A 25,316-nucleotide genomic window follows, 5' to 3' on the forward strand; every position below is an offset into this window, starting at 1 on the left:
ATGGCAGCAGATGATTGAGGAAAACAGAGAAGAGTTCAATATAATAAATAAATAAAAATGCAAAAAAAAAACAAAAAAAAAAAAACTTTATTATACATTTATCTCACCTTCTTCTCTTTAGCGATTCTCTCAGCTCTCTGAGAGGCAACCTGGATAGGAGGCAGAGGCTTGTCGTAGCTTATCCCGCTAAAATCACAAAAGAAAGAAAGAATGAATACAAAAGAATGAATGCTGTTTAACCACAAATTAATATCAAATGTGACTAAAGATCTACAATATATTGATAGATTGTATCAGTAAAAGTTTTTTTTTATGATGAATTTCCAAGCTGGCTAATATTGGAATCACAGGGCTGTACCAAAAACAAAATGTCTGAAAAAAAAAACAAGTATTGGAGTTTATGTGTAGGCTATATGCACTCCGAAAAAGCACATGTCAGAACAGCATGTGAATTAAATGTTTAAGCAGCTGCAAATAATGTACTTTTGTGATTGCACAAAAGTGCAGTGTCCTGTGAGTGTAACTCTACTGCCGAGTTAACATTTGATGTGAACGTATGTCGCATTGTACAGTATACTGAGGTGGATGCTCCAGAACTGCATCTAAAAGAATGTGCGCTATATCACGATACTACAATATTTCTTTAAAAGCAGATCGTGGAGACGTTTTAATCATCCACGATCAAAAATATATTACCACACACCCATAACTACCAAGTATAATCAATGTCACATACACACAAACAAGCACAACGAAGTCACTTCAGTGGCTGAGTTATGAACATGCAAAACTGTATGTGAAAAAAAATATGTGCTACAGTGGTACATTTATTCATTTTTTTTTTTCATAGCACGTGCGACATATATGTTCACTTCAGGGCTTTTTTGTAACACATCAAGAGTCAGTACCTCTCAGCCAGCACAGAGGCATGCTTAGGATTCTTCTGGAATGGATTCATGCCCAGTCTAGAAACAAAAACACCAAAAATTATATTTTTGCTTTGATGAAAGCATTCTGGAAGAATATAAATGCAATGTTTGTGTGTTGGACGCTGCCTGCACATACAGTGGTCTTATTGGTGGGCTCCTCTTGCTAGCAATGATTTTCATCAGCTCAAAGCGGTTGTTGTACAGCTGGATCTGGGTGGCATTGTCATCCTGTGTGTAGATCTGACACGTGCGCAGAGGACGACTATTCTTAGACTGAACAAAAAAAAAACTGTTACCAAGGAAACAGCTAATAATATGTAATGAATTATTTTTATTTTTTTTAAATACCTTATAAATGCTCTTGGTCTTGTTCTTCTTAGGGTTAGCTTCATATATTAGCTGCAGGACAGTTTGTATAATTACGTCACAAGGAAAATGTTGAAAAAAAAAAAAAAGAATTCAAAACCACATGATACTGGTACAATCACTCACTTTGCCCTCCTCTCTGGGAATGATGACATTCTCATAGCGGTTACGGCATTGCTTTGGCGAGCGGTAAACTCTGCTACAGGAGTTGACCACGTCGCTCACTAGGTCCCAGTTAGGAGTGTGTGCTGGAGACACGATGGTCAGGTTTAGAGGAAGTTCCAGTAACTGCTTCACAGCCTGTGAACACAGAGAAAAAGGCAGAATTACAACAACTGTGCAGTTAAACATAGGCAGTGATAATGCAATAGTGTGACGGACTTAGTACCTGTAGCAGGGCCCAGTCCTCACTGATGAGCCACTCAGGGTTGTCCTGCCCAGCCTCCATGGCTGGTTTGAGCAGTGAGGGCAGCGGTTTGGCAAAAGGAGCCTGTTGCTTCAGAGAGAAGTTCTTCTTCTGGTCTTTACCCTCCCGCCTTACTTTGAGAAGACTGGCCTTATCGAAGAGAGAGCGTGGAGGAATCACTGATTCTCCATGACCCTTCTTTTTCTTACGTCCCAGAGCTGACAAGAGGGGGCAGAGAGAGAAAAAGAGAGAATTTAGCATACGTTTAAGCACAGTAAGTTCAGACTAAAAGCGTTTCTTGAGCCTGATGTGTCTTACCTGACGGGTCAATGTGTCTCTTGCGTTCTTTGCGGACGTAGACTGGGGGCAGTTTGGATTCAGGCATAGGCACAGAGTCATACATGAGGCAGATTACAGAGTCGATGTAGATATCATTATCATCCTGTGGAGGAGTTGGGGGAGTCCACAGCTACAGAAAAGAGCAGTAGTAAGAGTTATGAACCAATTTTCATACATTTTTAAATAAATATAGGGGTGACTCTAACCGAACTCATCAAGAATTTTACCCCAATTTCAAAATAAACATTAAATAAAAATTATTTTTCTCATTATGAAAAAAAAAGTGATATAAAAATGTGATTTAGACATGTTTTTGGGAGATTCACCCAAAATTCTTCCTTTAATTCTCTTCAGGAATGTGCAAGTCTTAAACTTACAGGCATTATTTCTGTTTGTCCATCCTCATTCTCGAACACATACTCCTGTAAAGTGGAAGGGAACAGGGTATCAAATCTACACAACATGACATCACTTCCTACTGAAAAGAACATTAGAATATATTTGTACCATGTTGTATGCATCCTCTCTGGTGTAGGTGAACAGATCCTCCTCATCTTCTAGGATCATTTGCTCCGTTTTCTCTACCTTTAGTTTCTGTTGCTGCTGCTGCTCCCAGCCTTTCTTAGCAGCTTCTACGCGCTCCTGCAATTCACACAAACATTGACAAGTAAACATTCTGTATTTTGTACATGGCAGGCATAACATGTATTGTAATATGTAAAAATGTTTCATACCTTTATAACCTGTTCATCTTCACTGATATGCAGGTACTCCAGATAGTGCAGTGCGTATCTCTCAATAGGAGTCAGCTAGACAAGCAAGGAGAAATTTTTCAAAATGGACACTAAAAGACATTTATAATGTTACAAACTATTTTTATTTCATATAATTGCTGTTCTTTAGAACTTTTTATTCATCAAAGAATCCTGGGGAAAAAATTATTATATCCACAAACATGGAAGACTAATGTCTTCAACATTGATAAGAAATGATTTATAAGCTGTACGGTTTTTTTTCAATAACCGTAGTGTATAAAGTTAAATGAACAGCATTTGCATGTTAAATAACACAAAACCAAAAGTTAATGGTTGCATGGTATAAAAACCACATACGAAAACAACATTTTCATGTAACATTTTCTATAAATTTCAATAACCTCACCTGCTCCATGACTGCCGCCAACTCCTCTATCTGTGAAGCCTCCTCTCTCACCCCTTCCTCCACATCCATCTCTTCTTGTCCTCCCACTTTCTCACTTTTCATGTCTACCTCGGTTTCCTCAACCTCGTCTTCATATTGGGTTTCCTTTCGGATGGTGTTCAGGGCCTGGATGTAGGGTCTGGCCACATGAGGGGGGATAGATTCGGACGGGGATGGCTCCTGGTGGAGAACAACAAACTCCTCCACCTTTTCTCCAGAGCCAGCCTCCACCTCAAACAAATCTTGAATGGTGCGCTGTGAAGATCCGGATCATATTTATAATGCGAGCATCGGGCCCTGTTCCAAATTCTAGAGAGCTGCCTCGCTCTCTACTGAAACGCAAACTCGTTTCGAAACAGCCCTCAATGGTGAAAAGTAACAGTGATTGCATGAGCGCTTACCTGTGTTAAAAAGGCTAGAGTGTAATCCATGCCCTGCGCAGCTACCTCTCGTATAAGGTCTTTAGTGCCATTCTTTAAAAGCTTCTCCTCAATTGAGTTTCCGCTCTCCAACCTGACAGAGCACAGCGTTAGTAAAAAAGCTGACAAATGTAAACCTGAAAAGCGAAAACAATTCATGAATCCATCAGTCTTACCTGTATATGTGGATGTCTTTGGAGCGGCCGATCTTGTCACACCACTCCTGTGTGCGCAAGTCCATGCTGGGATTTAGGTCTGTGTCGTAAAACACAATGGTATCTGCGTCAAACACGTGGCCCATGGCTGAGCAGCAGCGATTGGTCAGGATTGTGCAGAAGATCTGTCTGTTGCGGTTAAACCTCTTGACCTGCTCCTGAGAGTGGTCAGGACGTGAGGAACAAGATGGGTTAAGTATTGCATTTTCTGCATTACTTTCTTTAATTACAACCCAGAAACCATCACAGCCTCAGTGGGACATGGACTTGGCCAGGGCAACAGAGAATATGTTACTCCATGCGTTTTACCTGTCTCTCCTCTAGTGACAGACTCTCATCCAGCCGTACATAGGTGAGGTGACGATGGTCTAAGAAGGCCTCCAGTATATCCAGCATGCTTGTCATCTGGGTGAAGATCAGCACGCGCCTGTTCTCAGCGCTCAGCTTCTGCAGCAGTATAGACAGCGCCTCCAGTTTTCCTGCAAACAGAAACACCAAAATTTATACCATTAAACCAGTTTTATTAAGTACTTTTTTACAGCCGGTTGGAAACTCTGATTGCCTTGTTAAATTGTTTTTATTATTATTTTACAACGGCATTCCATTGTTGTGATATTATCCAACTCAGACAGGAAGGGGAATGTACAGTCGTGGCCAAAAGTTTTGAGAATTACATAAATAATAGTTTTCAAAAAGTTTGCTGCTAAACTGCTTTTAGATCTTTGTTTCAGTTGTTTCTGTGATGTACTGAAATATAATTACAAGCGCTTCATACGTTTCAAAGGCTTTTATCGACAATTACATGACATTTATGCAAAGAGTCAGTATTTGCAGTGTTGGCCCTTCTTTTTCAGGACCTCTGCAATTCGACTGGGCATGCTCTCAATCAACTTCTGGTCCAAATCCTGACTGATAGCAACCCATTCTTTCATAATCACTTCTTGGAGTTTGTAAGAATTAGTGGGTTTTTGTTTGTCCACCCGCCTCTTGAGGATTGACCACAAGTTCTCAATGGGATTAAGATCTGGGGAGTTTCCAGGCCATGGACCCAAAATTTCAACATTCTGGTCCCCGAGCCACTTAGTTATCACTTTTGCCTTATGGCACGGTGCTCCATCCTGCTGGAAAATGCATTGTTCTTCACCAAACTGTTGTTGGATTGTTGGAAGAAGTTGCTGTTGGAGGGTGTTTTGGTACCATTCTTTATTCATGGCTGTGTTTTTGGGAAGAATTGTGAGTGAACCCACTCCCTTGGATGAGAAGCAACCCCACACATGAATGGTGTCAGGATGCTTTACTGTTGGCATGACACAGGACTGATGGTAGCGCTCACCTTTTCTTCTCCGGACAAGCCTTTTTCCAGATGCCCCAAACAATCGGAAAGGGGCTTCATCAGAGAATATGACTTTGCCCCAGTCCTCAGCAGTCTATTCACTATACTTTCTGCAGAAGATCAATCTGTCCCTGATGTTTTTTTGGAGAGAAGTGGCTTCTTTGCTGCCCTTCTTGACACCAGGCCATCTTCCAAAAGTCTTGGCCTCACTGTGCGTGCAGATGTGCTCACACCTGCCTGCTGCCATTCCTGAGCAAGCTCTGCACTGGTGGCACTCCGATCCCGCAGCTAAATCCTCTTTAGGAGACGATCCTGGCGCTTGCTGGACTTTCTTGGATGCCCTGAAGCCTTCTTTACAAGAATTGAACTTCTTTCCTTGAAGTTCTTGATGATCCTATAAATTGTTGATTTAGGTGCAATCTTAGTAGCCACAATATCCTTGCCTGTGAAGCCATTTTTATGCAACGCAATGATGGCTGCACGCGTTTCTTTGCAGGTCACCATGGTTAACAATGGAAGAACAATGATTTCAAGCATCACCCTCCTTTTAACATGTCAAGTCTGCCATTCTAACCCAATCAGCCTGACATAATGATCTCTGGCCTTGTGCTCGTCAACATTCTCACCTGAGTTAACAAGATGATTACTGAAATGATCTCAGCAGGTCCTTTAATGACAGCAATGAAATGCAGTTTTTGGGATTAAGTTAATTTTCATGGCAAAGAAGGACTATGCAATTCATCTGATCACTCTTCATAACATTCTGGAGTATATGCAAATTGCTATTATAAAAACTTAAGCAGCAACTTTTCCAATTTCCAATATTTATGTAATTCTCAAAACTTTTGGCCACGACTGTACATGGACAATTCTTGACCAGAACAACTTTTAAAAGCTGCTTTATACTTTTTATTGATATTTATAAATTATAAAGCCGACAATTATACAAACATACATTTCCATTCAAAAGTTTGGGGTTAGTAATTATTATTATTATTTTTAACATTGTGAAATTGTATTAGTTTAAAATAACTTTTTTTATTTTAATATATTTTAAAGGATAATTTATGTGATGAAAAAGCTGAATTTTCAACATCAGTGCCACTTCAGAAATCACTCTAATATGCTGATTTGGAATTTTTAAATTATTATTATCAAAGTGGAAAACATTAATAATAATAATCAATAAACAGCTTCATATTTTTGTGAAAACCATAATTTTTGACATTACATTTTTGGCTGGATTTTTTTGATGAATAGAAAGCTCAAAAAAATTAAATAAAAGGATCTTTAGTGTGATTTTAATCAATTTAATGTGTCCATGCCAAATAGAGACATTTAAAAAAAATCTAAAACATAACATTTTAGTACAAAGTATATAAAATATTACATTAAAAATATTTAAAAATCTTACCAACCACAAATTTCTGAATGGTACTGTAAAGGACAGAATCGTAGCTCTATGATGGATAGAGGATACCATATTGGGAAACATACAAGTGCGCTTAACTGAATATCAGTAATATTTGTGAAATTTAAATCTGAATGTAACAGAGCTGAGGTGCTGTTGTGGAGCTCACCTGAATCCATCTCCAACATGTGTACATCAGGGAATCTGACAACAGGAGGACAGGCTAAGTTATGGATCTCTGCGTTGTGTGGAGCGGACACTTCCTGTAGCTGTCGCCTGAATGATTTTTGTGCTAAGCTGTAAGATGGTGGAGGATTGGATGCATACAGCTGAGGGGGAGGGGCCACAGCAGCAGGAAGTATGCAGGAGAACCTTTAATATAACAGGAAACAGCATTAGATCACAAAAATCTCACAAAACTGCTTTCATGGCAAGAAGTTCATGGTCAAATCCAGACCTCTTCAACAAGGTGCCTGCTGCCTCCTGCTCCGTGTTGGAGAGAATCGCTGAGCGGAGTGGGGCCACCGTGGACACACATGTCCGCTGAGCCCTAATACAGCTGTCTCTGCCGACCCAGGACCAGCGGGAGTGCTGGGGTGCAGGGAAGGCTGGTGGAGGGTGTCCCTCATAAACGGAGCAGGTCTTGATCAGGTCAGAACCATACATCACAGAGCGTGAGGACCGCCATACATTGGCATGAAATAAAGTAGCCAGACGCTCTTTCAGCTGCCTGTTCCTTTCCTCGATTGAATCCTAATTCGACACAAAGACAAGGCTCAGATTCCAGAACTATTTGATTGACTTCATCAATTCCTTCAACATGTCTTTCAAAATCACCTACCTGTGTCGTGGTGTTTGTTGAGTGTTTAGCGTTTGTTCCCATGTCTGTGGTAGCTTGAGTGACTGTGGTGCTTGCCATGGTGGTTGCTTTAATGGAAACAAACAGAAACATAGAAACTTAAGTTTGAGTTCACTAAGACAGCATTAGAACATCACATACTTGGGTTAATAGTTCTCAACCAGAGGGCGGAAAACCACTAGGGGGCCTTAGCAGAATTTTAAGGGGACCCATGGTCTTGAAAGACAATAGACTGAAATTTTGAAAGTGTTATTTCTAGATTTAAAAAATGATTATAAAATAAAATCTTAAAAGTTATTTTAATTTCTATAATAAATATATAATTTTGGCTAGCTAAGCCAAGCTCTAAAATATTTAATTAGGTAGAAAGAGAGAAATGTTTATTAGTAAAAAAAAAAAAAAAAAGTATTCCTTTTATTAGGAATTAAGTATGTAAACCCTGAAGAACATACTTAAAATCTTATACCTTTTACCTTAAATCTTTTGAAATCAAATCAAATATCATTAATGTTAAATTATTGTAATATATTGCAACTCATAATTTCTATAATGAAAAAACAAAGACTGAAAACAAGCAGGTACAACCAAGTAGCAAATAGGTCCTAGCCTACATGGGGTCCAATATCTCAATATTTTTTGGGTTTTTATCGTTAATGATAAGACGATGTTTTGCTGATTGTGTTATTATGCTCGTACCTTAAGGACAATTTTTGATATTCTTCATATTCTGTGCTGTTGGTCAGTTCATACTGATAGTTAATTAATTCATCTTTCCTAATAAGTTTAAATAGATTTTCACCTATTATGGGCATTTTTACCTTTATAAAGCCATTTTGTAAAAATGTGCACAGTTTTTTAAGTCAAATTCTTACATTTAATCAGTGAATTAGAATAATACAAACTTTGGGCAGTTACCAAGCAAATGAAATCAATATCAATAAAATTAATCTGCATTGCAGAGGAAACACAGATGCTGCATCTGAAGTGGCATTTAGATGCATTTACACACTACTGTTTAGTGCAGAATATGAATGCATTTAACCTGCAATAACAAATACATGAATAATGTTTTGATATTTTAAACATAAAACATTGAATACTGTTATTTAAAATTTTTTAAATAATAAAAATAAACTTTAAAGGTGAAATTAAAACTGCCAGCAGGTGGCAGGAAGTCAGTTTTAATAAGTGTGTCATTGTGATTGAACAGAATCATTTAAACGGGTGATTTACACCCACTGCAATGATAGAGCTTATAAGTGCCAGGTCAATTTTAATATAACTCGGATTGGATTTGTCTGAAAGAAGAAAGTCATATACACCTAGGATGGCTTAAGGGCGAGTAAAAAACAGGCTAATTTTCATTTTTGGAAGAACTAACCCTTAAAGATATTTTTGTAGCTTCCAAACATTACGGTTAAACGTCTGATGTCACATGGATTATTTTAATAATGTCTTAACTAACTTTCTAGGCTTTGAACATGGTAGTTGCGTTTATGTCTATGCAGGGTCAGAAGCTCTCAGATTTCATCAAAAATATATTAATTTGTGTTCAGAAGATGAAAAAAAAAGGTCTTGGAACAACATGAGGGTGAGTAATTAATGACAGAATGTTAATTTCTGGGTGAATTATCCCTGACTGTGAATAGGTGACGATTGATCACTAATGAAAATATCAATCAGCTTCAGGACAGAGCAGTGCCTTACCTTGCTGGGGTGTGGAGGTGGAATTGGGCGGCGTGCCTGAGGAGTTCTGTACAGGTACAGCCTGGGGTACATTAGGCATCACCATGGGCGGCCCCTGTGGCCTGAGAAGAGTCTGTCCGGGGGCAGACACAATCTGCAAGATGTTGCCTAAAGCAGACACATAAACGTATAAGCATCACAATAAGCCATATAATGAGGATTTACTGAACACACATAAAAACAGCTGACACAAGTGAAATATGGAAGTGAAATGAGACAGAGAGAGGATGAATATGGGCTGGACCTTACCGAGTGTTCCTTGGAGCTGCAGAGGCTGGCCGGTGGTGAGCTGCCGCAGCTGACTCGGAGACAAAGTGAACTTATTGCCCTGGAACTGCAGGGTCACAGGGGTCTCTGGCTGAGTGATACGACCCTGCCCAACCAACTGAGTAACCTTCACTACATCTCCACCTTCAGTAGAAAACAGCTAATGTTAAATGATAGTGGCTGACCATTTATCTCTGAGAAAGAAAAAACATTTTTCAGTTAGTTTCGGGGTGAGAACGGAAAGGGACATGCACAACCACGGTGTGTTAAACAGGAAGAATTACACTTTTTCCTCAAACAAAAAACATAAAACAAACCACCTGAAACCAGACTGATTCGTTAAGCGGAGCAAAACAAAGTGGGAGAAAATCTTTGCTTGTATAAAAGGTTTTCCATGTAACAATGGTTACATGTGACATGGGGAGCAGGGCCCACAAGCTTGACGCTCTTTACACCCACAGAAGGACAACTGAAGAAAAGCTGCACTGAAAAGATAGGGAGGCAAAACCATATTAGAAAGCTTCTGGGTCATCCTTCAACTGTACTGCACAAAAAAACGGATTAGTCATCAAAATGCAGAAGGGAAAAAATTAAAGAAAAAGAGAAAAAAATGTCAAAAAAAGACGACGTGAATAAACTGGAGGCAGCAGGTTCAGTCCGGAGAAATTTCTGGAGGGTTCATGCTTGTTTGTGAAGGGTGAGGAAAGAAACCACTATAGGTCATCTGCTGAAGATGTTCTGCACTTCAAATCAGACTGGAAATATGCCAACTTTATGGTGTCAATTTGGCTGAATTTGAGCTGAGTATCACCATTAGTTTCTTTGGTGGAAGTCTGTATGCATGTTAGCCCACTTCAGCAGAGCCATACTGTAGTCTCTGATCTTCACGGAGGTCGTATACTGCTGTGCAGGAAACAGGCGCACAAGGCAGAGGGCACAAAGGAGAAGGCCCATCTGCAGTGAGTGACGATGAGGCCACTTACTAGGCAAGCGTGCCTGGGCCTGGGAGCTGAGCACCAGCCTCTGGGGTACCAAACTGGGTTGGAGGGGGTGGGCGGCAGTGGCATGGGGGGCCACAGCAGACATAGTGGTGACCCCTGTCACACCCAGAGCCAGAGGGGTAGAAGGGGGGTTAGGGGTGGCTCTTGTTAAGAGTGATCCTGATGAGCTGCTGATTGTGGAGGCTAAAGAGGAAGACGAGTTAACAGTCTGAATTAGGGCTGCACGACAAATCGAAATCGCGATTAGACTAAAGCTGTGATTGTCATGCGTATCTGGTCAGTGAAGCACGGTTCTGTGATCAGTAGTAAATCTCCATTCCGAAAGCCAGGGGGCGCTCTTGCGTGGAAACTCCAAATACACCCTGCTGAAGAAACCTGGTGGTTGCTAAATAAACAGAAGTTCCCTTTCATAGGTCACTTCAATGCTGCGGTGACGTCACCGCTATGGGAACACCTTCGGTGTGACGAATGTCTGAAGCCCTATACCATCCCGCCAATCCTATTGGCCAAATAGCGCGTGGCACCGCCCATGCATGCGTACGCATATATATACCTGGTGCCGCGCGCCATTTCACTCAGATTTCATTCCTTCAGTACGAAGCGAATCTTCTGTGCCCTATTATCTCGCGTTCTCAGCGATCATCTACGAGCAGTATACTCCTCTCCACGGACGCGATGAGTCAACGAAAGGTAGGAGCCGTATGATGGGTTATCACGAGGAGGCACTTATGAGAGGTTCGTTGCAGCATCTCTACAGGTTCTCTCCTTGATAGCCTATGGCTACAGTAAAATATGCATACACTTCCCCTGTGCACTACGCCAATAGGAAGTATCCGCACTCTGGAGTGTATTTCTTAAGTCGCCTCGCGTCTAACCCCCACCGTTTCGCTTCTGCGGTCGCCGAGGCCCCGCACGAGGTGTTGGTTAGGGGCGATATGTGCGGCTTGACTATGAATACAGTGATGCACTGGAGTTCCATGTGCTCGCTCTCCCCCACTCGAGCGCGTTAATCAACAGTTTTTGCTCTTCAAATGGTGGATTACGGCTCACACAGCTGCCGCGTTTTCGCTAGCGGCTTGGCCCGATGTTATCTTGTTGGATTGAATCCTGCCGTGGATACGCTTCAGGATTATATACAACGAAACGCAGCGAGTTTGACGCACACGCTTTTCTTCATGTTAATATACCAGGGACTATGCCCTTCACTGAGAGTGCTGTTAGACTGCTAATGCACATCTACCCTCTCACTGCAGTCCCCATACTCTAACTTTGACTGTCTCGCAGCAAAGGCACCTCGAGCGTCATTGAACGGAGCTATCATTCGCGCCCCCCTCAGACACTCTGCACAATCCAGCCTTCAGAGTTTGAGGGACGCCGCGGAGGCTGGCAAATATGGCCAGCGTATGACGATTCACACAGCCGCCGCGTTCTCGCTAGCGGCGCGGCCCGATGTTTATCTTGTTGGATTAAATCCTGCCGTGGATACGCTTCAGGATTATACACAACGAAACGCAGCGAATGTGACGCATGCGTTTTTCCTTCATGTTTGCCAAGGACTGTGCCCGCCTCCAGAGAGCGCTGTTGGATTGCTAATGCACATCTAAGCCTCTCACTGCAGTTTCCACACTCTAACATTTGACTGTCTCGCAGCAAGGGCACCTCAAGCGTCATTTAACTGAGCTATCATTTGAGCGCCCCCTCAGACACTCTGCACAATCCAGCCTTCAGAGTTTGAGGGACGGCGCGGAGGCTGGCAAAGATGGCCAGCGGATGACGGTTCACACGGCCGCCGCGTTCTCGCTAGCGGCGTGGCCCGATGTTTATCTTGTTGGATTAAATCCTGCCGTGGATACGCTTCAGGATTATACACAACGAAACGCAGCGAGTTTGATGCATGCGTTTCCTTCATGTTCTCTAACATTGACTGTCTCGCAGCAAAGACACCTCGGCGTCATTGAACTGAGCTATCATTCGCGCGCCCCCTCAGGCACTCTGCATAATCCAGCCTTCAGAGTTTGAGGGACGGCGCGGAGGCTGGCAAAGATGGCCAGCGTATGACCATTCACACAGCCACCGCGTTCTCGCTAGCGGCGTGGTTCGATTAAATCCTGCCGTGGATACGCTTCAGGATTATACACAACGAAACGCAGCGAGTTTGATGCATGCGTTTCCTTCATGTTCTCTAACATTGGCTGTCTCGCAGCAAGGGCACCTCGAGCGTCATTGAACTGAGCTCTCATTCGCGCGCCCCCTCAGACACTCTGCACAATTCAGCCTTCAGAGTTTGAGGGACGGTGCGGAGGCTGGCAAAGATGGCCAGTGTATGACGGCTCACACAGCTGCCGTGTTCTCGCTAGCAGCGTGGCCCGATGTTTATCTTGTTGGATTAAATCCTGCCGTGGATACGCTTCAGGATTATACACAACGAAACGCAGCGAGTTTGACGCATGCGTTTTCCTTGATGTTTGCCAGGGACTGTGCCCTCAACCAGAGAGTGCTGGTGGATTGCTATGCACATCTAACCCTCTCACTGCAGTCCCCACACACTCTACATTGTCTGCCTCGCAGCAAACGGTGCTTCGAGCAGCATTGGATTGAGCTGTAATGCCAAGCGTTCCCTCAGACACTCTGCGCAATCCAGCTTTCAGAAATCGAGGGGCGATTCAAGGGTCCTGCACAGACGACCCATTTATGAAGGCTCGCACAGCCGCCGTTTTTCGCTAGCGGCAGAGCCCGATGTTCAATCTGTTGGCCTAATTCCTGTCGTGGACACGTTTCAGGATTATACACAACGAGACGCAACGGCTCTTATACATACACTTCCCCTGTGCACGAACGCCACAAGCTTTTCCTGCCCGGACATTTTAACATGTATGACAGCGTTGCAGGAAGCGGAAATTTTGAGACCGCTAGTATGGTCTCGGGCCGTGTGTGATCGCTTGCCCGACATTTCTCTATGGGTGTTACGCACGATTTGTCACGGATACACCATTCAGTTTCAATAAGGCCCGCCTCCTTTCCGCAGAATTCTTTCCACGGCGGCGAAGCCGATGGAAATAGCGGTGCTACGACAGGAGATGTCAACTCTGCTGAGCAAAGGGGCTATAGAGGAAGTACACCCCTCTCAGATGGAGGCGGGGTTTTTTACAGCGGTCATTAAAAAAAAAAAAAAAAAAAAAAAAAAAACACGGCGGATTACGACCCATTCTGGATTTACACCATCTGAATCTTGCACTCAGGCTGAGGAAATTCAAGATTTTGATGATCATCAGGAGACTCAGGAAGTTCCTCAGATTCGCTTTAGAGAGCAAAGCGTATCAGTACTTCTCAAAGTGCATGGATGGATCTCTGGCCCCGTTGCGGCCCCAGGGCGTTCGTGTTTGAACTATTTTAGGCGATTGGCTGGTGTTTAGCGCAATCGCAGACTCAAGCACACTCTCATGGGGATCTTGTGCTGAATCATTTAACAGCCTGGGCTTACGCATGGAATGTTTCACTCCGTTGTCTCCGCATCGGACGATTCCGGTGACACGGCGAATTCTCCTGACTGGAGTCCGGCTGGGGATTTGCGCTTCCCGAGAGACTGTCACGACGGATGCGTCTTTGACCGACTGGGGAGCTGTTTGTCAAGGGAGTTGGCACATAAACAGGTTGGAATTACTGGCTGTTTTTCTGGCTCTCCAGTATTTCTCGAATCTGCTGATCGGCCGTCATGTGCTGCTCAGATCAGACAACACAGCGGTCGTGTCATATCTGAATCATCAGAGAGGATTATGCTCTCGCCCCCTGTGCAGGCTGGCGAAACATGTTTTTTGGTTTCAGAACTAAATTCTATCGATCCGAGCTGTTCGTGTCCCCGGACGTTGGACTTTGGAGCGAATTTGCTATCCAGGCACACTCTGGAGCAAGCGGAGTGGGGATTGCACCCCCAAACGGTAGTCTCCTATGGCAGATTTTCGGGGAAGCGAAGTGGTTTTGTTTGCGTCAAACACGACTACGCATTACCCGCTTTGGTTCTCCCTATGCCCTCCAGCACCCCTGGGCTTGGATGCATTAGCCCACAACTGGCCCAGGACCAGTTTGTATGCGTTTTCCCCCAATCTGTCTGATTTCGGCGGTATTATGCAGAATACGGGTGGACAGGGTGGAACAGCTGCTGCTGGTGGCTGAAACTACCAAGACTATACTGAATTCTAGAGCAGCTTCTACGAGACGCTTATATGCTTTCAAGTGGAGACAGTTTATGGCCTGGTGTGAAACTCATAATATGGATCCAGTTTACTGCCCAGTGGCGTCAGTACTGGAGTTCCTTCAGGAACATTTTTCGGATGGAGTGACACCAGCTACCCTAAGGTTTACGTGGCAGCCATTCAGATTACCACGAATATATAAATGGTGCCTCAGTGGGCCGTCATCCACTGTTTCCCGTTCATACAGGGTGCGCGACGGCGGAGGCCTTTTCCGCCCCGTGCGAGTTCCTTCATGGATTTTCCATTGTGTTGCATGGTTTATCAGGGCATCTGTTTGAGCCCTTGGAATTTGTTCCGGATAAATCCTGACTTTATAGCACAGACTCTGTGGAAGTGTTGTTGTGACCAAGGCCTAATTATGTCCCTAGGTCGCATCTATCTCTTTCGCTTTCAGCAGGTGGTCCTGGAGGCTTTTTCCCCTGCTGTGGCGAAGTCTGAAGATCTAAGTCTTGCCCTGTGAGAGCTTAAGACTTATTTGGATCGTACTGCCCCATGGTTGAGTCTGACCAGCTGTTGTCTGTTTGGACAAAGGAATAAAGGCCATGCGGTTACAAACAACGCATGTCCCATTGGCTGGTGGAGGCAATATATTTAGCCTATGAGGCGCGCGGGCTCGCTTCGCCCTTAGGAGTAAAAGGTCATTCCACGAGAGCAGTGGCTTCTTCTCAAGCCTTTCTCAGTGGATCTTCTATGGATGTTATCTGTGCTGCGGCAGGCTGGTCCTCACCGAGCACTTTTATCAAGACTTACAGTCTGGATGTGAGGATGGCTCTTGGCTCCCGGGTTCTCTCCGTTTGAGCAGTTGCTTCCTTGGATCCAAGCTATCAGGTACGTCAGGCGTGATGGTATAGCGTTCCCATAGCGGTGACGTCACCGCAGCATTGAAGTGACCTATGAAAGGGAACATCTCGGTTACGTATGTAACCTTGGTTCCCTGAATAGGGAACGAGATGCTGCGGTTCTGGCCGTGCCGTACCTTGATAGCATTCTTCTTCAGTCATGAAATCTGAGTGAAATGGCGCACGGCACCAGGTATATATATGCGTACGCATGCATGGGCGGTGCCACGCGCTATTTGGCCAATAGGATTGGCGGGATGGTATAGGGCTTCAGACATTCGTCACACCGAAGGTGTTCCCATAGCGGTGACGTCACCGCAGCATCTCGTTCCCTATTCAGGGAACCAAGGTTACATATGTAACCGAGATGATTTAAATGCTTTCATTGATTCAACATGACTAATAAAGACACGACTACGGCAAATATATGGTTTATCTGATATAATTTTCATTATAATAAAGTATATCCATAATGCAATGCTAATTGCCTTTATCACTGCTTAGAATACTATGAAATATGTTGCGTGCCTTATTTTATGTAAGAAACCACATCATTTCACAGAAGGATTTATTTCAAACACCCGCCTGAAGTTATGAAGTGAGTTATGAAGTAAAAACATGTTATTGAATGCGGTGTTTTCACATGCTTTCAGGAGGAGCAGAATTTAGGCCTACTACACACAGCCATAGTTCACTAACAAGCTTAATGACGAACTGCCTTTAACTGAAAATTTAGTGTTTACTCTGGTCTTTTTGCATTAGTGACACACTATTTTTCTATTTAATATTGTAAAGTTGCTTTGACACAATAGTGCTATATAAATAAAGGTGACTTAACAAGCTACGCAAACAGCTGTCATTATCGCAAACGATTTCCTTGATTTCAGAATTGCATGATTATATCATCTGCGGTTTTTTTACGTAGCTTGTCAGAGATCTATGGTTCTGTGTAGTAAATGCTGCTCCATCTGAAAGCAGGTAATGGAGATTCACCACTAATCACAGAACCGGCTTCACTGTCAAGATGTGCATGACAATCGCATTCGATTAATTGTGCAGCCCTAGTCTGAATGGACCGATCAGAGCGAGTGTAATGGGGTTGAAGGATTAATTTTTTAATCCTCTAAATAAAAAGTTATTTGGGAGATAAAATTTTACAATTTGTTACAAAATATAGATTTTTTGTTTGGTGGTGAGAGATGCTGGCCCATGCAAAACTCACAGCTAATAGTGCCAGAGGATTGCCATTTATTTGATTGCTTGCAGTCACCATGAAATTAAAGCTGACAATAGTTTTATTTATTATGATTATTATTTTGATAGAAAACTGTTGTTTAATGAAGCAATTCAATTATAAGAGCAGTTAACAAATGACAAAAATCCTATCAATTCCCAATGGACAAAATGAAGTCCAAGCCTACAATTTGATCGCAATTCCCATTTAATGTTGATTTTAAAGAAATAGTTAACCCAAAAATGAAAATTTTGGGATTTCACTGAACCCTCATAAAGCATAAAAAAAAATATTATTAAAAATTATTCTTTTTACTTGCTAAAGGGCAGAGAGATTTATGAAAGAAAGATTTATGAAATGTATTATTTGTAACGGAAGTTTTGTATTAGTTACAATAAGGCATCCTATCTGAAACCAAAATTTTGAATCAAATTTTTGCAAAAGCACAGCCAATATTTATCCTTGTTTTACCCCACTGTATCTGCATATTTTGGCAAGTCTTTGAATTTTGGCATGCACTTTTGTAACCACATTTTTTTTTTTTCAATTGTTAAGCACAATCATTGTTAACACCCTCTGGCTCAGCCTGTTACACTAGCCATGACCCAAACTCTGGCTACAGGTTTAGCAAAAAAAACAAAAAAACAACAACAACCCTGATCTGATCCACCTGCTCTTTATTGTGTTTGATGATGTTTGGGAGGCTCAATGCTTACACCTCTGGGAGAGATAAACCCATTAATGGCATGCTTATATTAGTTAATGTACATAAACTGGCTTAAGATAATGTTTTCTGACGTAAAATAAATCTTACAGATGTCACCATTAAGTAAGATGGCCAGAAAAAACAACACACACACACACACACACACACACAAGAACTGACATGAGCATATTTTTAGGGAAGAAGCACAACTACATATATCATATCACTTCACAAAACTTACAGACTGTTATACAGTTCTGGGTGTAAGTGTGCAAACACATTTGTGTTCGATGTTACACAAGAAGGGGTCTTACCCTGTGCAGAAGTGGTTGTGGTAAGAGGTGATTTGCCTCTGGACTGTGTGCTTGGAGCTGCAGTAGCAGGGTTGGTAGTGGTGGTGGGGGCAGTAGTCACAGCAGTGGCACGAGGGGCTTGAGTGGTGCTGCTAGTCATGGGGACCAGGCGCCCCTCTGGTTTAGTTCCATACTGCACCGGCAGGAACAACCTGAAATTAAAATTATGCAACAATTAGTATCAATTCATATGGACCAATCCTGTTGTACATGTCCACATCATCATAAAATAAAAATAAAAATGGAAAATAAATTCCTCTTTCATAATTAGGTGATATAACAATGTTTAACATTTAATGTTTGCATTTGTATTTAATAGAAAAAAACCTGCAACATGTTTATTCATTCAGCAAGAAAGTAATTCCATGCATTATTCTGAAGGAAGTGACAATTTTTGGTGTAAAAACAGCAACATCAACATGAGTATTTTATTGTATTGTGGTATTAATTGGTTTGCCTAATTTAAAAATATTATGTCATTTTAATAAAACTACAGAAATCCATATGACATAACAATGGCGGGTATGTGTTCAAAGCAGATATGTCTGCATGGATGGATGGACACCTCATAGGTTTGATCTTGCATGGTCTGGGTCTGGCTGGTGGGTCGCGTCCATTGTAGATCTCTTCAATCAACTGTTTGGTCATTCTGAGTTTAGGCAGAGCCTCTTCTACTTCATAACGGGTCAATCTGCCCTCATTACCGATTATGTCAAACAGTGACATATCTACAGTCTGGAAAAGAAAATTAAAATCAGTCAAACAAACATTTTTCTTCTACATTCCACAATCCAAGTGTTTATTTATCTTCCTAACCGTCCAGTGGTCCTGCTGCAGGGCTGTGAGCAGTAATGATGGGGTGTTGTACTGCAGTGGTTGACATATATAAGAGTTATATGTGTCTCTGGGCTGGATCAGGTCTGGATGGTTGCAGATCTTCTGCAGCTGCATAAGAACCTCCAGGACTCTGACAAAATGTCCAGACTTCAGTGCTTCCTGTGCACTAGAAGGCAGTAGAAAGGCAGAGTATCACTCAAAACAGATGAACTGGAAAAGAGCTGGATAAGGTTGTGTTTGGCTGAATGTGTTCTGTGCTGACCTGGGCTGGATGAGGATGTCCTCATACATGCTCTTTTGCCTCTTGGACAGACGGCACTTGAGAATGTGCTCATACTTCTTAGGCATTTGCTTCTCCACGTCTCTCTTGGAACGGCGCAGGATGAAGGGCTGAATCATCTACAGCAGAAAGGAAGAAAACAAAAATAGGATTGTGGTGCTCCGATAAGATATTTAAGCAAAAGTATATAATTCTGTGGTGTAAGTCACCAATAACAACTTCCAGCAAGCCTCACCCTGTGCAGTCTGATGACCAGTTTATGGCAGTAGTCCTGGTTCTGATCAGTGCCGGGTTTGATGGGGAAGTTGAGGTATGGGTGAGTGATTCCAGGCAGGAGGAAGTGGATCATGGTCCATAACTCTTTCAGAGTGTTCTGCAGAGGTGTGTTGATCAAGAGAATCCTCTGCTGACTGTTGTGAAGACAGAGAAAAAATAACATGCATACTTAAAATCAATTACAATATATGAATGCATACTAGGGTTGCCCCTAAAAGTCGACTAACCATAAAATAAATAAAGAAATAAAAATCCACATTGATGAAGTCACACAGATCATTAATCATTAAGATCATCTTCCAAATAAACCAATTCAAATTAAAAACAAATATTTTCAGATTAAGTAATCTGTATGAAACATGCATACAGGTGCATCCACTACTGCAAAAAAAATTATGAGTCAGTGTCGCCGACAGTGTCGCCATCTCTTAAAAAGAAAAAAAAAAGAAAGTGCTACTTTATCAAATTATTAAAATGTTAATGCAGCCTCCTTACTGTTTTTCCCTGATTCATTCATAATCATTAATTCGTCTGCCGGTGCGCTGTTGCAAGCTTATGCGTGCATTTGGGTGAATAGGCTATGTAGGCAATTAAAGGCACATTATTATGATTTAAATCGATAATTAATAAACATGCCATTAGTCGACAAATGCTTTACATGAACAACTACGAGTCCACCAGAAAAATCTTTAGTCGGGGGCAGCCCTAATACATACAAAGTATTGTGTAGAGGCATAGTATAATTAAACTAAAACTATAAATAAAATATATATATATATATATATATATATATAAGGGCTGCACGATGTATCGTTTATATATATATATATATATATAAGGGCTGCACGATGTATCGTTTAAGCATCAATATCGCGATGTACGAATCCACGATAGTCACATCGCAGGATGTGCGATGTAGGCTGTCGTAGTTGATCCGTTATTCATTAACTGTACGAGAGAGAGAGAGAGAGAGAGAGAGAGAGAGAGCGAGCGAGCGAGCCCTGGCCGCACGCTCACCGTCTTCAAACAACACGAGCGCTGTCTAGCTCTCTCTCCCTCGCACATATTAATCAATTGACACGATGGTGTCGATGTTTAAATCATTTAAAATGAGAATGTAAGTGTGCTCACCCCATTTTTGTTTGTAAGAAAAAATTTGATTAGATTTCATATCGCAGAAAAATAAAATATCGCAATGTTATTTTTTCCCAATATCTTGCAGCCCTAATATATATATATATATATATATAAATATATATATATATATATATATATATATATATATATATATATATGAATCGTGCCTCTTATCTGTCCTTCACGCGCTCCACTGTTTACCGACTGAGACTGTCACAGGATTGCGCTCGCGCTCCGTTCGTCTCTGACGCAGCTGACGTGTGATCTATAGCAGTGGTTCCCAAACTTTTCCATTCCACGACCCACCTAGACAAGTGTAATATATTTCACGACCCACCAAAATATTAAAAAAAAAAAAAAAACAACGAGTGAAATTACTTTAAACCTAATCTTACTTAAAATTTTTATGACAGAAATTAAGTATTTAAGAAAAATAACCATTTTATTTTAGAGTACAACTGAAAATTTCACTACAAATTTACAAGTTTTAATTTTTGTTTACTGGCGTTAAAATATGTAGTGTCCATAAAAACGTGAAGCAGGCTCACTCCAGTGAAGTGTGATCTGCGCTGCTGTGTTTTGTTGCATTCATGATCCTTCCGTGTGTGTCGGCGAGAACGGAGCACAATCCAACACTTTTTTAGAAAAGCATAAGAAGCAAAGCAGAACTATCTAAAACAGTTTGGAGATTAAAATAATTGTGAAATAGGTAAAAAAAGACCGATTGAACCTTTTAATGACATTGCTCTGAGACCTTCAAAACACGCAACGCACACGGACTTAATTGCAATTTGAAAATCACACTAAGGATATTGCAGTTCATTATTAATGTTGGTGGGCTATATCGTTGTGATGAGTGGGTTCCCAGTTCCCGCCTCCTTCTTCCTGTGATTGTGAAGATTTTAATGTTTTACACTGGTGCCGAAGCCAGGGAGGAAGGAGGGGCGCGCTGCCGAAGATCCTTCGCCGCTGGGGTGAATCCGCAGTGCCATCGAGCAGGGCGAAGGAGTCTGCCGCCGAGGGTGCTCGATGTGGTGGGCTGGAGTGAGTTGCCGGGGGGGGGGGGGGGGGCGAACTCACTCCAGCCCACCGCCTCGATGACTCCTTCGTGGAAAGAGGTGGGAACCGGCGGACAATCAAACAAAGTTTTAATAACCAAATAAACACAAAACAGCGCGACAGCCCCTCTCGGATGACTGCCGTGCACAAATAAAAAACAAACACAAAATAAAACCCAGGCCTGGTCCTCTCTCGTCCTTCACTGTCATCGCTCCTCTTTTGTATCTTTCCGATCTCCTCCGTGGTTCTTGAGACCGGTGAGTGTTGCTCATTTCCCAATCACTCCACCGGCCTAGCTCTGTTCCCATGGCACTAGGCCCCGCCCCACTCGTCACATTCGTGCAGCCCTAGACTGAACTGTGTTAGTGTCTGTGTGTCATTGAAACGCAAAATTAGCTGCAGCCAAGTGACTTTGTGCGACCCACCTTGTTCCATTCCGTGACCCACGAGTGGGTCGCGACCCACAGTTTGAAAACCCCTGATCTATAGGACTCGTGGCCAGTAATGCTAACGTGAAGTAGTTATACTTTTCTGTAGTTTGTCAATTGCTCTCTGCATCTTACCGACGGAGTTATCGGAGCCGTCGACAGCTGTATTTATTGCATAGACGGAGCAGAAATGTAAGTGTCTAAATCATACGCACAGTTCGACTGAATGATAAATGTGTTTAAACAATGCGGATGAACCGAATATACGAAGGAAACTTTTAAAATTAACCACAGCATTAACAACGACCTTGATATAAGAGCACGAGATTTATCTGATAATCAGATGCATGAAAGTAGCGTTTGTTTCATTAGCAAACTGATTCTGAGAGAAAACTTGCCAGATGTCTTTCGCTGATGGAGAGGAAAAGTTAAATAGAGATGAAGACGTTTTCACACTGAAAGAGAAGCGATCTCGCTCTCATAGACGTGCCAGGCTATATCTGCAGCTAAACTGAATAAAAGCAGAATGAACTGATGAAACCCACAAACAATTTATGAATGATGCAGTGCTAATTGACATTTATTACAGTACAGAAACTATAAAGTATATTTTCTACCTTATTCTGTGCAGAAAATTTAAATAATTGCTAATTAAATGTAGCCTAGTATATAAAACAATCATAAAATTGCCATTAGGAAAAAAATATCGATTACAAATGATTGATTATTGTCCAGCAGTGTATTTGATTTATTACAGCTAATTAAAAGTAATTAAAAAAGAAGATAATTCCTTGTAAAAAAATTAAAATAATAATAATTATTATTATTATTAATATTATATAGGCTACATACATAAAATTATTGTATTTGACATTTCTGTCACTTCTGAAATTATGGCTACGCCCCTGGTGTGACAAAATGTTAGCTTATACATAATACTCTTTAAGCTCTTTTTTAAAAAATTGGCTTACATACATTTTTACGTATGCCATGTCGCATCATAAACTAGCATTTAACAATGGACAAAAGTTGTTTTTTTCTAACCTATGGTTCTCCAACCATAAATGCTTCTGTAATTTGCCCCCTGACTAAGCATTTAAAGAATTTAGTAGAAGCATTTAAATAATCCCGTGAATGCACTTAAAGAATGCAGAATCGAATCGTTATAATCGAATCGAATCTAATTGTGAATTGAATCTAATTGAATCGTTCTAAATTTGCAAAAATCGTTCTTGAATCGAATCGAAAACCTATGAATCGTAATCGAATCGAATCGCTGCCTTGCCAAAGATTCACAGTCCTAATATACATATATATATATATGTGTGTGTGTGTGTGCGTTTTGGTAATTAAAATAAAATGAAACTAAATAGACATTAAGATGAACATTTTAAATCAGAAGCACTGACTGAAAGAATGTTTAATTACCAAAACTGAAATAAAAAAGGCTAAATGCACATTATAAAACTAAATGAAATGAAGCTATAAATTGAAACTTAAAATATAAAAAAAATCTTTCAAAACATTAATAAATAGTATAATGTAAAAACTTAGGCTAAAATAACTAAAAAAACTAAAATAATAATAGAGTAGAAAGGATGCATAGCACATTACAACCAATAAATGGCGGATATCAAATTTCTATACTTTTTTTCTGAAATAATAAAATTCAAAAAAAATCAAAAATCATTCATTTTACATGCTATAAGTAACTATTAAATTGAATGGTGTTATTATTTTTTGCATTCCTTCTAAACAGCTGTTTAACTGATAAATTTACTGTGAATATTCTCTAGAAAACATGATACCAACAGATACTGTATAGAAAACAGTTGCATTGTTCCTAACCTCTTTATGTTGAAGATGGTCTCCCAGTGTTTCTCCGTCATGTTTTTGATGAGCTGCACCTCGTCTAGCACCAGGTGCCTCCAGCGCCTCCTCAGGAAGTGAGACTGATCTTTCAGCAGAAGTTTGTATGAAGTCACACACACGTGGAAGCTGTTGGGCTCACTCCACCTCTGCACACACAAGACAACAGTGGGAAAGTGAGAACATACCAAAACATGGACAAAGGCTTGGACCAAAGCTACCCAACTTAATTATCAAAGATTTCAATGGCCTATAAACTGATTTGAAAACTATTTTAAGGAATTATCTAATGCAAAACAGCTAGACCACAGCAACAGGGATGGATAGACAGGTGTGCAGTATGTGAGAGTACATATTGGGCTAGCTGGCTTTCTCTGGTTCATACCGATCTCTTGTATCTGCGCTGCTTTCTGCTACCGAGGTACAGGAGTATCTTCAGTCCAGGACACCACCGTTTGAACTCCATCTCCCAGTTTAGCAGCTTACAGGTCCTAACCACCACTAAATGTGGCCCCCAGATACCTGCAACATCCACATGACAGCAGAATGTGTTGCATTTTATTCTTAAAATTACAATAAACAAATGCTTTGAGAAGAAAACCAAATGTAATAGTCTATAAAATTGTTAAATTTGGTTGCTGGTGGTACCCTGGTTGCAGGCCAAGTGAGCAAAATAAGCCACAGTCTGTACAGTTTTGCCAAGGCCAGTTTCATCTGCCAGGATGCCGTTAAGGTTTTTGCGGTGGAGGCTTGCCAGCCACTCCACCGCGACCTGCTGGTACTCTCTCAGAGAACCGTGCAGCAGAGCAGGAGGAGGGGAACCACTCTGAGAGGAAACGATCCATGAGTCATCAGACAATGTGAGACCACTTGATTTAAACAACTGCTTAATTAAATCTGTAATCATAATGTTTTGAACAGTCCCTGTGAGTAAGGGTGTAAATGACTCACAGTTAGAGTGGTCCTGGCGCTGCCTTTGGGCAGAATCAAGTCTGTTGCTGCAGCGACCTCAGCGATATCCTTGGTGGGCTTCCCATCAGGGCCAGAAGCCTTTCGCTCAGCCCCACGGTACTGATCCATACTCAGCAAAGAGTCTATCAGCACTGCATCATGTGGACTGTCCAACAGAGAATCCATGTCTGAACAGAGAAGAGCATAAACTGTTACTGTAACATAGGGTTGCCCTTGTTTTCTATTAAACAATGGTTTAGTGAACAAATTGCTTTCTTTAAATAAACGGTTTTAAACTAACTTCTAAATTATACAATTTCTTTTTGTTATTGAAATATAATAATTTACAGAGTGGCTGTACATTTGAACATACGTTACATAATTAAGACATCACTAACAGGTAAAGTAAAATATAATGAAGTATATAGTCTATAGTATTTTGCAAAATGTTCTTCACTTGAATTCATTTCTCTAGCAAATAATGAGCTGTAGACACTGATGACTTGTCTGAGGTAAATGAAATGCTGTGACATTTTGTTTACAAGATGTTTTAATGACTTCTTTCCATGGTTAAAACACTGATTGAGTGATTACGTGAGGGGTGAG

The 25,316-nt window shown here is 41.4% G+C and overlaps 1 protein-coding gene across 5 annotated transcripts in view; it reads right to left on the reverse strand.

Annotated features, from left to right (window-relative positions):
* ep400 (E1A binding protein p400) overlaps window positions 1-25,316 on the reverse strand; it is a 53,832-nt gene that overhangs the window by 9,238 nt on the left and 19,278 nt on the right. For 4 of the 5 annotated variants that reach the window (XM_059503388.1, XM_059503391.1, XM_059503390.1 and 1 more), the window contains 29 exons: window positions 24,711-24,898; window positions 24,408-24,585; window positions 24,145-24,281; window positions 23,739-23,908; window positions 19,226-19,400; window positions 18,973-19,109; window positions 18,690-18,876; window positions 18,439-18,608; window positions 17,835-18,025; window positions 10,474-10,674; window positions 9,473-9,634; window positions 9,185-9,331; window positions 7,460-7,545; window positions 7,076-7,371; window positions 6,788-6,990; window positions 4,184-4,353; window positions 3,836-4,032; window positions 3,642-3,753; window positions 3,202-3,495; window positions 2,775-2,849; window positions 2,548-2,682; window positions 2,418-2,462; window positions 2,020-2,170; window positions 1,684-1,919; window positions 1,422-1,595; window positions 1,278-1,328; window positions 1,066-1,202; window positions 909-965; window positions 108-186 (listed from right to left, as the gene is read on the reverse strand). In XM_059503388.1, the coding sequence (XP_059359371.1) occupies window positions 108-186; window positions 909-965; window positions 1,066-1,202; window positions 1,278-1,328; window positions 1,422-1,595; window positions 1,684-1,919; window positions 2,020-2,170; window positions 2,418-2,462; window positions 2,548-2,682; window positions 2,775-2,849; window positions 3,202-3,495; window positions 3,642-3,753; window positions 3,836-4,032; window positions 4,184-4,353; window positions 6,788-6,990; window positions 7,076-7,371; window positions 7,460-7,545; window positions 9,185-9,331; window positions 9,473-9,634; window positions 10,474-10,674; window positions 17,835-18,025; window positions 18,439-18,608; window positions 18,690-18,876; window positions 18,973-19,109; window positions 19,226-19,400; window positions 23,739-23,908; window positions 24,145-24,281; window positions 24,408-24,585; window positions 24,711-24,898 (4,541 nt within the window). The remainder of the gene's footprint in view (window positions 1-107; window positions 187-908; window positions 966-1,065; window positions 1,203-1,277; window positions 1,329-1,421; window positions 1,596-1,683; window positions 1,920-2,019; window positions 2,171-2,417; window positions 2,463-2,547; window positions 2,683-2,774; window positions 2,850-3,201; window positions 3,496-3,641; window positions 3,754-3,835; window positions 4,033-4,183; window positions 4,354-6,787; window positions 6,991-7,075; window positions 7,372-7,459; window positions 7,546-9,184; window positions 9,332-9,472; window positions 9,635-10,473; window positions 10,675-17,834; window positions 18,026-18,438; window positions 18,609-18,689; window positions 18,877-18,972; window positions 19,110-19,225; window positions 19,401-23,738; window positions 23,909-24,144; window positions 24,282-24,407; window positions 24,586-24,710; window positions 24,899-25,316) is intronic. The other variant, XM_059503392.1, reaches the window with a different exon arrangement.

The sequence above is a fragment of the Carassius carassius genome, chromosome 21, assembly GCF_963082965.1.
Source record: "Carassius carassius chromosome 21, fCarCar2.1, whole genome shotgun sequence".
Classification (NCBI taxonomy): domain Eukaryota; kingdom Metazoa; phylum Chordata; class Actinopteri; order Cypriniformes; family Cyprinidae; genus Carassius; species Carassius carassius.